Source organism: Lolium perenne, chromosome 7, assembly GCF_019359855.2.
Source record: "Lolium perenne isolate Kyuss_39 chromosome 7, Kyuss_2.0, whole genome shotgun sequence".
Lineage (NCBI taxonomy): Eukaryota > Viridiplantae > Streptophyta > Magnoliopsida > Poales > Poaceae > Lolium > Lolium perenne.
Window position 1 is genome coordinate 292,156,018 of NC_067250.2, and position 12,363 is coordinate 292,168,380.

A 12,363-nucleotide genomic window follows, 5' to 3' on the forward strand; every position below is an offset into this window, starting at 1 on the left:
CTTCAGGAAAACTGCTGCCACCTCCGTACCAATCATAGTTTGGCCGTCAGCCTCTTTGATTCGAAGGAATTTGACAAACAATTCTTCGGCTGAGGCCCTTTCGTCGGCTGAGAGGATGTTCTTCCAAGAGTCCTTGGGCTTGGCTTCAGTAACGTCGGCATAGCAGGGGAGTCGACATTCGGGTGACGAGGAATCTTTAACGTAAAACCATTTCAACCTCCATCCTTGCACGGACTCTCTCATTGGGAAATTAAAGTAATTAACTTCTGAGCGAGCAACAAAACCTACTCCTCCGGTGACAAAGTACCCATTACTACTGCTGTATCTTTTCACATAGAAGATCTTCTTCCACAGCCCGAAATGAGGTTCAATGCCCAAAAAACGCCTCGCAAAGGGTGATGAACATAGCAACATGGAGGATTGAGTTGGGGGTAAGTTGCCATAATTGGATTTCATACGTCCACAAGAGATGGAGGAGGAATCCATGAGTGGGGAGCGAAAGGCCTCGATGAAGAAAAGATAAGAACATCACAGAAAATCCAGCAGGAGGATCAGGCCGAGAGATCGCACCTGGAAGGATCACATCTCCCGCGTCGGAGGATATCAATCCTAAGCTTCGGGACCTCTTTTCGTCACGCTTGGTGACGGTTGAAGCTACCCAGTCCCCAGGTTTGACCATCGAGCCCGACGGCGCTGGCGGCGCCGGAGCTGGGGGAGGGGCGCTCAGAGCGCTCCCCTTCGGAAAAGAAGAGGAGGACTTGGTAGCGGCACCTCCGCTGGTGGAGCTAGCAGCGGCGGCGGTATTCTTCTTCTTCACCATCGCGAGATCTGAGGAAGATTGAAACTGTGGCGGCGGCGCAACAATGGCGAAAGAAGGAAGAAGAGGGAGAATGAGGAGATGCTGCGGGAACCGTGGAGAAGATTGAGAATTTTTTGCCCTTTGGAGATTTTAAGGAGAAGTTAAAGTAAGCACGTGGCGCTTGAGGAAGGGAAAGAACTGACGGCCCACTACGCCCACGATTGCGCGAAAATCGAGGAGCCACCTCGGTCGTTACGCGTATAGTGGTCAAGCCCTAAAACACTGATTGAGCAGGGCTAGGGCTAGCTCGTCATGATGGACCCGTCAAATCAGCCTGCAGCAGTTACACGACAGCAATGACGTCATGATTTGGAAGCATTCGAAGGAAAAAAGAAGAGTTATCGGATGAAGGATTTGAGTCTACGCCCGGCTGCAGACATCCGTACCTAGACTCGGGGGCTACTCCCATTGGGAGCGCTGACGCGCACCCGATAAAATGAAGACTCGACAGAATGAGCAGTCGAAGGAAGAAGGTTTGAGTCAGCACTCGGTTGCAAAGCGCTCGCACCCAGACACTCGGGGGCTATTACTCCCATCGGGAGCTCGTGATGTATACCTGATAGAAGTTTTTTGCACTCCAGGATCATGCCCGGGGACTTGATTCTGTGTAGGGTAACGGTGTTTTGCCATCGGCAGTAACCAAACAACAGTTGGGCACGTTACTCATTATCCTTTGCATAAAAAAAAACTCATCGGATGACCTATGAAGACTTGCGAAAAAATCGGCAGAGGAAAGTATTCGAGTAGTACAACTTGAGTCTACGCACGGATTGCAAGTATCCGTACCTAGACTCGGGGGCTACTCCCATCGGGAGCGCTGACGCGCACCCGATAAAAGAAGGTGAAGCAGAATCAAGATGAACAAGAACAGTGAAGGAGAAGAATATCATGCATTAGTCTCTACCCGAATTATCTTCGGCTAGACACTCGGGGGCTACTGACGTGGGCACTACCCTTCAAGTAACCGACGTTGCCCTATCCTGTATTGACCAACTGGAGGCCCATGAAGACACCCGAAGGCTAGATGGGCCACTAGGTCGGCGCACCAGAAGATTCCTTGACGGGCAAGACAAGGAAGCAAACAAACAAGGAAAGATTGGATCTAAACTACTGTAAATCTAGTCGTATTCGGTTAGACCTCTTGAGACCTGGCCTCCTATATAAAGGCCAGGAGAGGGGCTGCCGAAGGACACGAACAATCTTAGCAACCTTAGCCAGGAAAAGCTTATAGCTAGGTAACCCTAGCCATAGCAATCTCGACTAGATCTCAGCCGAACTATTCGGCACCCCATTGTAACCCATTATCTTCATAATCAAAGAACAGACAGGCAGGACGTAAGGGTTTTACCTCATCGAGGGCCCCGAACCTGGGTAAATCGCTCTCCCCGCTTGTCTGTGAACCGATGTCTCGTGTAAGCCTACAGGATTCCATCAACCCTAAGCCCCTATCGGAGGGCATTGGCGAGGAGTACCCTCGACAACTTCCGGTTTCTCCAGCTCGAAGGTGGTCATCCGGGTAGGATCCATGCACCCACTCATCTAGCAAATCTTGTGGGATCGCCGTTGTGGGGAAATCCTCCGGGTACTCCAGCCTGAGCTCCCACGAAGCCAGTGGTCGGTGGTCCGGCGCCTGTGGTCGCTGTCGATCACGTTCATCTGCTGCGAGCATCGATCTTGTGCATGATCCCCCCCCCCCACCTTTTTCTACATGCAAGATCTTGATTAGTGTTTCTCCCTAGGTTTTTAGATGTAACAATAGTGGGTTCCTCCTAGATTTGGATGTACATTACTTTCTTTTTTCTACATCCACCTCTGCTATTTTTTACATCCTCAATTGGAATCACATACATCATAATTTTTTTCGGGATGTAACATTTTGTAGTCAACTTCAATTTCTTACATGCCAGGAACTGCAAGATTTTTTTTTTTGGGATGTAACAATTTGTAGTCAAACTCAAATTCTTTTACATGCCAGGAACTGCATGATTTTTTTCTGGGATGAAACATTTTGTATTCAAACTCCAATTTCTTACATTCCAGGAACTGCACGATTTTTTTTTCTAGGATGTAACATTTTAGGGCGCGACCTTGGCTCGCATAGGCCCAACAAATTTCGGCCCGTTTGGATGCCTGCAGGCCCTTGCATTCTTGCATGAACCGGGTCTCAAAGCACCCCTGGGATATGCCCTGGAGGAATGCCCGGAATGGCATTTTCTTCGGGGCGAGGCCCGTTGCGGCTAGAAGGCTGCACGCGTGGGGAAGGGAGGCGGAGACGTCGCGTCCCTTCGGGAACACGCACCAGAATTAGCCTCACCGCTCCCTCTCCTTCCTCTCACTCGTGACCGCACTCTAACCTCCCCAAACTGTCACATCGCCCGGTGGTTCCCCTCCCGCCGACCAATCCGTCGCAGGGAGGAGCACCAGTACCGGAGGAGGAGACGTCGGCTAGCAGCATCGCGACATTGGCCGCAACATGCTCCGCAGTCTTCATCGGCATCTTGAGTTCGCTCGCGACCTCGAGCTCGTCCTCGGCCGGAACAATGGTGGTAACAACCTCTCCTTCTCACCTTAGTACTCGTTCTGCCCGAACATGCCATTCTCGGGCATTTGCGACGACATGCATATTAGATCTGCTAGGGTTTCCATTAGGATAGTGTTTGGATTGATATTTGCTAGGTGTTCCTCGCCATTGCTTGCTGTTCTTGTCCAGTTCTTCCTACTCACGGTCTCGATTTGCTTAGATCTCTTACTCTAATCTGCAATCGCCGTAGATCCTTCATAGACCGGGCGTTGGATTGGTGAAGCTGCAAGATTGTACTGTGCATGCATAGAGGGGAAGGTATTTTTGTGTTCGGGTTTAGCATGTTGTGCGAAAGATTAAGCTGAGTCGTGCTAGTTTGTTCAGACGCAAGAGGAGTGGGAGGACTTGAAGAATGAAGTAGCTATGCTCAAGAATCTGTAGAGAACACAAGCATAAGTGATGAGGGCTAAGAAACAGAAATGGGAGGCAGAAAAAAGGCTTTGGAGGCTCAGAAGAGAAAGCTAGAGTACGGCATATACGATCTACTCCAAACGAACTTTGCAATCAATGATAAGCTCAAGAGGACCAGGGCTATTTGTGATGAGTGATGAATGTGTTCTAGATGTACTGCTGGAGAATTTGTAGTGTACCCTAAGTACCACTCGTAATGTACTCAATTTGAACTGCTACATGTGTTGTTTCTTGAGTCAACTAGGCCAACGATTATAACCTAAGATCATAGTATGGGGTGATGATTGATCAGAACCTATGGCATGACTTAACATGACCATGCCATTGGTTCTGGTCAAACATCTCCTCCATATGTCCTCAATTATGAGGCCTATGGTACCTTGATTTGCAAGTTTCTGCTTCCTCAATTCTGCATTGGCCAATGATGGAACAATGGCACAAAGGAAGGCAAGGTGCTGCCCTCAAACTTAGTCTTGTGTGCCTTATTCGTTGCAGACTAGACTTAGTTTGTGGTCAGTCCCTCTGTCTGCCGTGTGATCCAATATATGAGACCTCCTTTTGGTTTGTCTAAGTGCATTGGCCAATGATTCAACTATGGCACAACGGAAAGCAGGGTGCTTCCCTCAAACTTAGTCATGTGTGTCATATTACGGGCACACTAGACTTAGTTTGCGGACAATTCCTTTGCCTGCCGTGTGATCCTACATATGAGGCCTCGTTTTGGTTTGTCTAGCCAATGATTTAACAAAGTCACAATGGAAGGCAAGGTGTTTCCTTCAAACTTAGTCGTGTGTGCCATATTCGTTGCACACTAGACTTAATTTGGGGACAGTCCCTCTGCCTACCATGTGACCAAATGTATGAGGCCTCATTTGCGTTGGCCAATGATTCAACAAAGGTACAATGGAAGGCTAGGTGGTGGCCTCAAACTTAGTCATGTGTGCCACAGTCGTTGCACACTACACTTAGTTTGTGGCCCCTCCCTATGCCTGCCGTGTGAGCACATGTATGAGGCCTTACTAATGTTATCAATGTCCATTTTCACCTGAACTTCTTGTGAGAAGGCACACCTCTAATGACATGTGTTCTTCTGGCAGACTGAGAAGATCATGCTTGTGTCACCTGCTGAGGTTCCCGGCGAGGGACCGACGAAGAAGCGTCGTGGAAGGCCGGCTAAGATCGGCCATTTCCACGAGGACGCAGGGCCAAACCACTTGCTCCGCATCATCTTCAAGCCCACCTTCGGCCGTCTCATGATCCCTAAAGCTTTCGTCAAGTGGTTCAGAGAAATTCCTTCCAACATCATCGTCACCACCAACACTAGATGCAACTGGATGATGACTACGAGGAGAGAAGGCAATGACACATTCATCGACCAGGGATGGACGACATTCGCCATCGCCCATCAGCTCAAGGTAGGCCAGTTCCTCACCTTCAGGAAGGTGTCCTCTTTGGAGTACAGTGTGGTCATCTTCGACCACACCTGCACTAAGTTGGTGAGCAGGTGCCCGTACCATGGCGATGCGACTAGGTGTGTCATCTCCGAGCATCATGTCTGAAGCTAACCTAGTACCATGTCGTCGTGTCTAGTTGCTGTTCGTGTCTAGTGTGTTGAACTATGATCATGTCTGCCGTGTCCAGAACTATTATCGTGTCTGCAAATTGGTGTGTCGTGAACTTGTGTCGTCAATGATCAGTGCTAAGTTTGCCGAAACTATGATTGTGTTCTTGCTTGTGTTGTTGATCGCTGGTAACCTCACCAGTGAAGGGAAGAGGTAAGCAAAACCGAATTATGGGTTGCAACCAGTACTGGCGTCGTTCTGGGCTTCTACAAAGCCTGAAAACCGACCTACCAAACGGACATAGCCCAAATCTCCACGGGACAAAAAAAAAACTTTGTGCATGCCACCAAACAACGTGACTTTTATGGTCCATGATCCGTCTTGACGCGCAGGGGCTTCTTCCAACTGGTGCATGAATTTAGATGCGGCCTACCAAACGCGCCCTTAGTAAAACTCCAGTTTCTCGCATGCTAGGAAGGCACGAAAATTCTCCTGGGATGTAACATTTTATAGTCAAACTCCATGAATTGGAGGAAGAAAAAAGCGACGGACCAGTTTTTCTCGTGATCGCGTATTGATGCGCAGGCTCCCGAAAAAAAAGTGCATCGCTGCATGTGCGGAAGTACGGTCCTCATTTCTCTTTCTGTTATCTGTCACTTTCGGTCCTGATTTCTATTTTTATTAGCTGTCACTTTCAACTCGTAGACCACTTTCTATTTTGGGTAAATATCCCTTTCAGGCAAGAAGGGCACTGTGTAGCCACGTCATGACATTGCGATAAGTTTAAAAACAATCACTGAAGACTTACTATCCTAATGACACTTGTATACATATCCAGAGCTCGGAGCCCAGCGTATTACCAGTCCGCGCTGCTTTCTTGTTGCCCCCGCTTATCCGAGGAGAAAGAAAGGATCAATGGATCCTGCAGAATTACTGACGGGTCCAGCTCTACCATGGAGCTACCTGGCCTGCGGCCTCCTGGGCCTGGCGCTCCTGTGGCCGGCCACCCGGCTGCTGGAGCAATTCTGGCGGCGGCCGAGGCGGCTCGAGCGAGCTCTCCGCGGCCAGGGCCTCGGCGGCACGCGGTACCGCTTCCTCACCGGCGACGCGATGGAGCTCGGCCGCCAGAACAAGGAGGCGTGGGCCAAGCCGCCCCTGCCGCCGCGCTGCCACGACATCGCCGCCCGCGTCATGCCTTTCCTCCACGGCGCCGTCCGGGAGCACGGCGCGCCGTGCATGTCCTGGTTCGGCCCCGTCCCCAAGGTGACCATCACCGACCCTAGGCTGGTGAGGGAGGTGCTGGCCAGCAAGTTCGGCCACGTCCAGAAGGTCAAGTTCCCGGTGCTGGGCAAGCTGCTCGCGCTCGGCGTGGCCACCTACGAGGGCGAGAAGTGGGTCAAGCACCGCCGGATCCTCAACCCCGCCTTCCATGCCGAGAAGCTCAAGGTGCACTGTTGTTTCTTTCTCCGTTGTGACTGACGACACGACGAACGTGCTGGCATGATCATTTTTACTTGCTCTTGCTTGATTCTGCAGCTCATGTTGCCCGCGTTTGCTTCGTGCTGCCAAGAGCTGGTTGGCAGATGGACGCAGTCCCTTGGCCCCGATGGCTCGTGGGAGGTGGACGTCTGCTCCGAGCTCCAGACCCTCACCGGAGATGTCATCTCACGCACCGCGTTCGGCAGCTCTTATCTCCAGGGAAGAAGGATTTTTCAGCTGCAGTCTGAGCAGATAGTGCACTTCATGGCAGCCCTTCACAAGTTTTTCATTCCCGGTTACATGTGAGCTACAGCTTTTTTCTTATACTTACATACTTTGCATCATGCAGCAATACCCTTTTCACTAGAATTTCTTAGTTGTTGAGCAAGAACGTCCTTTTGGTAATCATAATTAGGGTACAATTGCCATTGCTGAGGCCGGATTAACAATCCCATTCTGGTTGAATCAAATTGCTCGTACAAGAATTTGAGTGTCGGAACATACTGAATCCAATGTGAGACAATAATATCATTCGACAAACAGTCTGCATGAGTGCATGACCTTATCTAGTTTACTAGGCACATTATATTCTTCTCTTGACAACCTTGTTTTCGCATTCTGCATCTACTGACAATGGGACTAAAACATTGTTTCCAGGTCCTTCCCTACCAAAAATAACCGAAGGATGCATCGAATTAACAACGAGATTGAGTCTATTCTGCGGAATCTAATTGCCAAGAGGATGCAAGCTATTGAGGAAGGAGAAAGCACGAAAGATGACTTACTGGGATTATTGCTCGAATCAAACATGTCAGACAAAGATGCAAATGGCCAATCCGTCAAAGGAATGTCGACCGAAGAGGTCATAGAGGAGTGCAAGCTGTTCTATTTTGCAGGAATGGAGACGACATCGGCATTGCTCACATGGACAATGGTTGTGCTTAGTATGCACCCGGAGTGGCAGGACCGTGCACGGGAGGAGGTTCTTCGCATATTTGGGAAACATAAGATTGACTACGAGGGTCTCAATCGACTCAAAACCGTGAGCGCCCACCGAAACTGCTTGATTCCTTGCAACGCCATAAATCTAGATGTGCAATGTCTTATTACCATCTTGTTGTGCAGGTGACAATGATTCTTTATGAAGTTCTCCGTTTGTACCCACCGGTCTCTGCATTCACCAGGCAAACATATAAGGAGATTGAGATTGCAGGCATCAAGTATCCACCTGGTGTGATCTTTGAGATGCCCGTGTTGTACATCCACCATGATGCGGATATCTGGGGAGACGACGTGCACCAATTCAGGCCCGATAGGTTTGCGGAGGGGATCTCCAAGGCATCCAAGGACCCGGGAGCATTTTTTCCTTTCAGTTGGGGGCCACGGATCTGCATCGGGCAGAACTTCGCCTTGCTTGAGGCAAAGATGGCATTGTGCATGATCCTTCAACGCTTTGAGTTTGACCTCGCACCGGAGTATACTCATGCACCGCATACTGTGCTGATGTTGCGTCCCATGCATGGTGCTCAAATTAAACTCCAGGCGATCTCTTCGTAGTATCGTGAAACATAGAAACATTGTTCTATACGGCCTTTCCTTCTCATGTAATAAAATTTTCTTTTCTGCTCTTTTTTTTTGGTAATAAAGGCCCAACATGATTCAACCAAGTTTACTCTTTGAACAACTATCTCTACGGTGCCACCACTACGCCGTATGTGATGGGTAAAACAATGCCAACTCTGTCGGTTTTACCACTTAGATGAAAATGTGTAGGTGACCATCATCCCATCAGTAGCGACTAGCCAGTGGCAAAACGCTAGTGAAGCTTTTTCTCTAGCGTTTGGTGTTATAACCTACCATCGATGTCTCTTTCACAAGTGATAAAAATGATAGGGATTTTTAATGGTTTTTTAGAAGTTTGATTTTTTTATCAATCTTTCCCTTACGAAAAAGAGAGTTTGGATTTTTTATCATTTTTCCCTTACAAATCATGTTTTTGAACTTCTATCAAATTTGGTTGAATGTTACAAAAAAATCCTAAACCTTTAAATGAGTTTTCAAAACTAGCTCAAAATTTTCCATATACTCATGGCGAGGAGATTGGCATACTAAAATGTCTTTGTACTTTTGTTAAGAGTTTGCATTTCTGATCAAAATTTGGTTAGAAGTTGCAAAAGCTCCCCAAAATTTTATTGGCTTGTCAAAATTAGCTCAAAGTTTTCTAGATGACACGAGAAATGGAGTTCGGATCCTTTGAATGTCTTAGAATTTTTAAATCTTCATTTCTTTAGTTAAAATTTGGTTGAAAGTTGCAAAAAAAATTCAAACTCTCAAATCGGCTTGTCCACCCGAACATTTACAGAACACCAGGGTCTGGAAAAGTTTGATTTGTTATTAAAGTTTGCCTCGGTTACAGACCAGAGGTAAAAAAAGAGTCGACTCGACCCGGGAGCCGAATTGAGTTTCTGATTAGTTATTGATCATACATATTCTGTGTGTTTACTACAGCTTACCACGAAATTAAGGGTATCAACTAGAAACTTGTAGCGATTTTACAATAACTCTAATGAAACATGTGTCTATGAAATTTCCTCCGTTTCTGGCCAACACATCACGGTTTGCGGCTTTGCGCCATTGTTGTCGGCTAGTCTCCAAAACTTAGCGATGCTACGTGAACGCTCATGTCATCATGTTCCAATACCGGCACGCAAGCTAGATATGGATGTCAAACCAAAGGGTATCGGCGTGGTGGTGCTCCGAAGGTGCTACAACATAGTGTCGTCGTCAAATGTAACCAAAAGTTAAAATGATGTTGTCTTGAACTTCATTGGAATAGATAGAACAGTACATAGCGAAGAAAATGGTTCTGCCAAATATTGGTGTCTCTGTAGCAGCCCACTACCCTAGCAAATGGTTCTGCCAGATATATACGCCGACAACAGGCTACATAACTCAACCTACCGTTTATAGTAGATATCGGCCGCTAACGGAGTTAAAGAGATGGGGGGCAAGAAATTGAGCAGAGAAGAAGCGAGCGGTTGATAGGCTTAACTTCTTCATGTTTTTTACAAAGGGCTTCTAGCATTTGTAAGACGAAATTGCCCCGAGAGAAATGGGCATGGGAAGCACCAGGATAGGATAGGTAGTTCATCTGCTACAGAATGGATATGTGCGTCACCTTCAACCACAGCTGTGGGTGTACTTGGTTGGCCCATATCACAATTGATGTATCCAAGACTATTTTTGCCTATATGGCGTTTCTCTTCTCCCTTCTAAAGATGTCGACCGGAGGAGATGCGATGTGATCAAGAGTGTAGAACGAGAGCTCCTAACCTCCTACGGAAGCACTTCGGTCATCGATTGGGGGAAGTTGCATTGGAAGTGGTTGGCCAAGGCAAAACTTCCGTAGGATCATCGCGGATCATCGCTTCCCGTAACTGCCACATTGGGATCAACCGATCGAACTATTGTTAGATTTGATAGGTTCACAAGTGTTACGAGGTAGAAAACCGTAGGACAAGCTCATTGCTTCAACTAAGTAGTTAGCTGCCAGGCTCGTGCTTAGGGCCTAAAAAATCTAGGAGCGTCTCCATGGGAGACCCCAAAAGCCCCTCATCCATTTGTTGGAGGTCTGAACAAAAAACCATGCTCCAATGGGTCTTTCCATTGGCTAAAATGTGAGTTCAAAAATGTTCAGACGTCCACATCCCCCAGTTGGCAAAACCGGCTATGACATAGGGAAACCCTATCCACTTCGGTCCCTCATCACTCCTCTCATGTTCACACTACCGGTCGCTGCTCATCTTCTAGCCAACGTTGTCACCACGTCACATCCTCCTCCATCGTGTACCCAGCCTCCATCGCCATAGACCCATTATCCGCTGCTACTCATGAAGGTAAGCAGGAACCCAAACCGGCAAGTGATGAGCGGGCTTCGTAGCGCGCACACAAGGGAGACAAAAGTGGCATGCATTTGCCCAAAGGCTAAAATAGTTTGTTGGTGACAACGCCGTATCGCATGGGATCCTGTGGAGCACAACATTCCCTACAGAACATTGTGAGGGATCTTGTTGTTGTTCTCGGTGTGTTTGCCCATGATGGTAACTCACCGGTTGACAAGAGATTAACTTGTCAATGCCTACAGATTGTAGACTTAGGGTTTCGTAAGAAGTAGAGGGCAAGTAGATCTCGAAAATTTCAGCCGAAAAAGTGCTCGATTAAAGATTACGATGGTTCTGTTGACAATAGATTCTATCCTTTCTTTCTTCCCCGGCTCCCCTTTATATAGGAAGTGGAGCCGAGGCTTTTCGTATCATACAAGTTACAAACTACCCGAGGCGCATTGGGTCTTTTCTATATTGATACAAATTTCCTATTAGAACTCTAATTTCCTTATTCGGAGAACTCTAATCTCCTCGGCCTCCAAACTTTCAGGTCCATGGGCTTGGCGTCATTTCGATAAAACCCGGGTACTTTATTCGGCATGCCTGCTAGGCATACCTATGTCAGTAGCCCCCGAGATTTTACTTGAATCGAAGAATCGAGTAAAATCTCCATCGTAAAAATCAAAGCATGCATTTACCAAAACGATTATTTGGCTCAATGTCTATTTTGTACAGGGATATTGGTGAATGAGGCTGGTTCATCTGACGGATCAGGTACCAGTTAATTGCTCTTGTGGCAAACCCGCGTAAACCTACTTCAAGCTCAAGTCCCTGGACTCGAACCCGGGATACTGGCGTAATTCGACACGCCCCGCTTAAGGACTTATTGATACCGAACTCCAGCTTTATTTTATCGAGTACCCAACGTGTCCGTCGGGATTTTTCTTCACATCTGTTGATGTTGATGCGGATAAAGTGGGAGAGTGCATTCGGGTGCGATGCCGCGCCACACAGGACGTATCCTGGGGTCTTACCTTCACACTCTTTTTTTGAGTAACGGCATTCAGAGTTTTAACCACGGTGGACGCGCTCTGAGAATATATTTGTCAAGTGCCTTTGTTCGGCTGATGGAATACCTTATCCTTCGAGATGATATATTTATATTGAATAATATCTTGATCTCCCGATGGGAGTACATGATGAGTTATGTATAACTCGAAGATGTAATAAAATTTCTTCGAATGTAGCTCTTTATATTGTCTTGGCACACCTCCTTTTTTTATGTCATCGGGTGCGCGACCAGCGCTCCCAATGGGAGTAGCCCCCAAGGCTACAGCCTAGTGTTTGCACTTGGTTGTAGGCTCAACTTCTGTTATCCAATCACTCTATTTTTTATCCTTCTCTCGCATTTTTCGTTCTCTCTTCTTCCCTTTTTTATTTCATCGGGTGCGCGACCATCGCTCCCGATGGGAGTAGGCCCCGAGGCTACAGCCTAGTGTTTTCACTTGGTTGTATGCTCAACTTCTGTTACCTTGACACTCTGTCTTTTCGCCCTTGCCTCTTATCAGAAAATAATTCAATGCTTCT

The 12,363-nt window shown here is 47.6% G+C and overlaps 1 protein-coding gene across 1 annotated transcript; it reads left to right on the forward strand.

Annotated features, from left to right (window-relative positions):
- Positions 1-6,260: 6,260 nt before the first annotated feature.
- On the forward strand, positions 6,261-8,559 carry LOC127312255 (cytochrome P450 CYP72A616). The gene is made up of 4 exons (XM_051342804.2): positions 6,261-6,859; positions 6,950-7,194; positions 7,550-7,934; positions 8,018-8,559. The coding sequence occupies exons 1-4, from the start codon at positions 6,329-6,331 to the stop codon at positions 8,447-8,449; spliced, it is 1,593 nt and encodes a 530-aa protein (XP_051198764.1). The 5' UTR covers positions 6,261-6,328; the 3' UTR covers positions 8,450-8,559.
- The last annotated feature ends 3,804 nt before the right edge of the window (positions 8,560-12,363 follow it).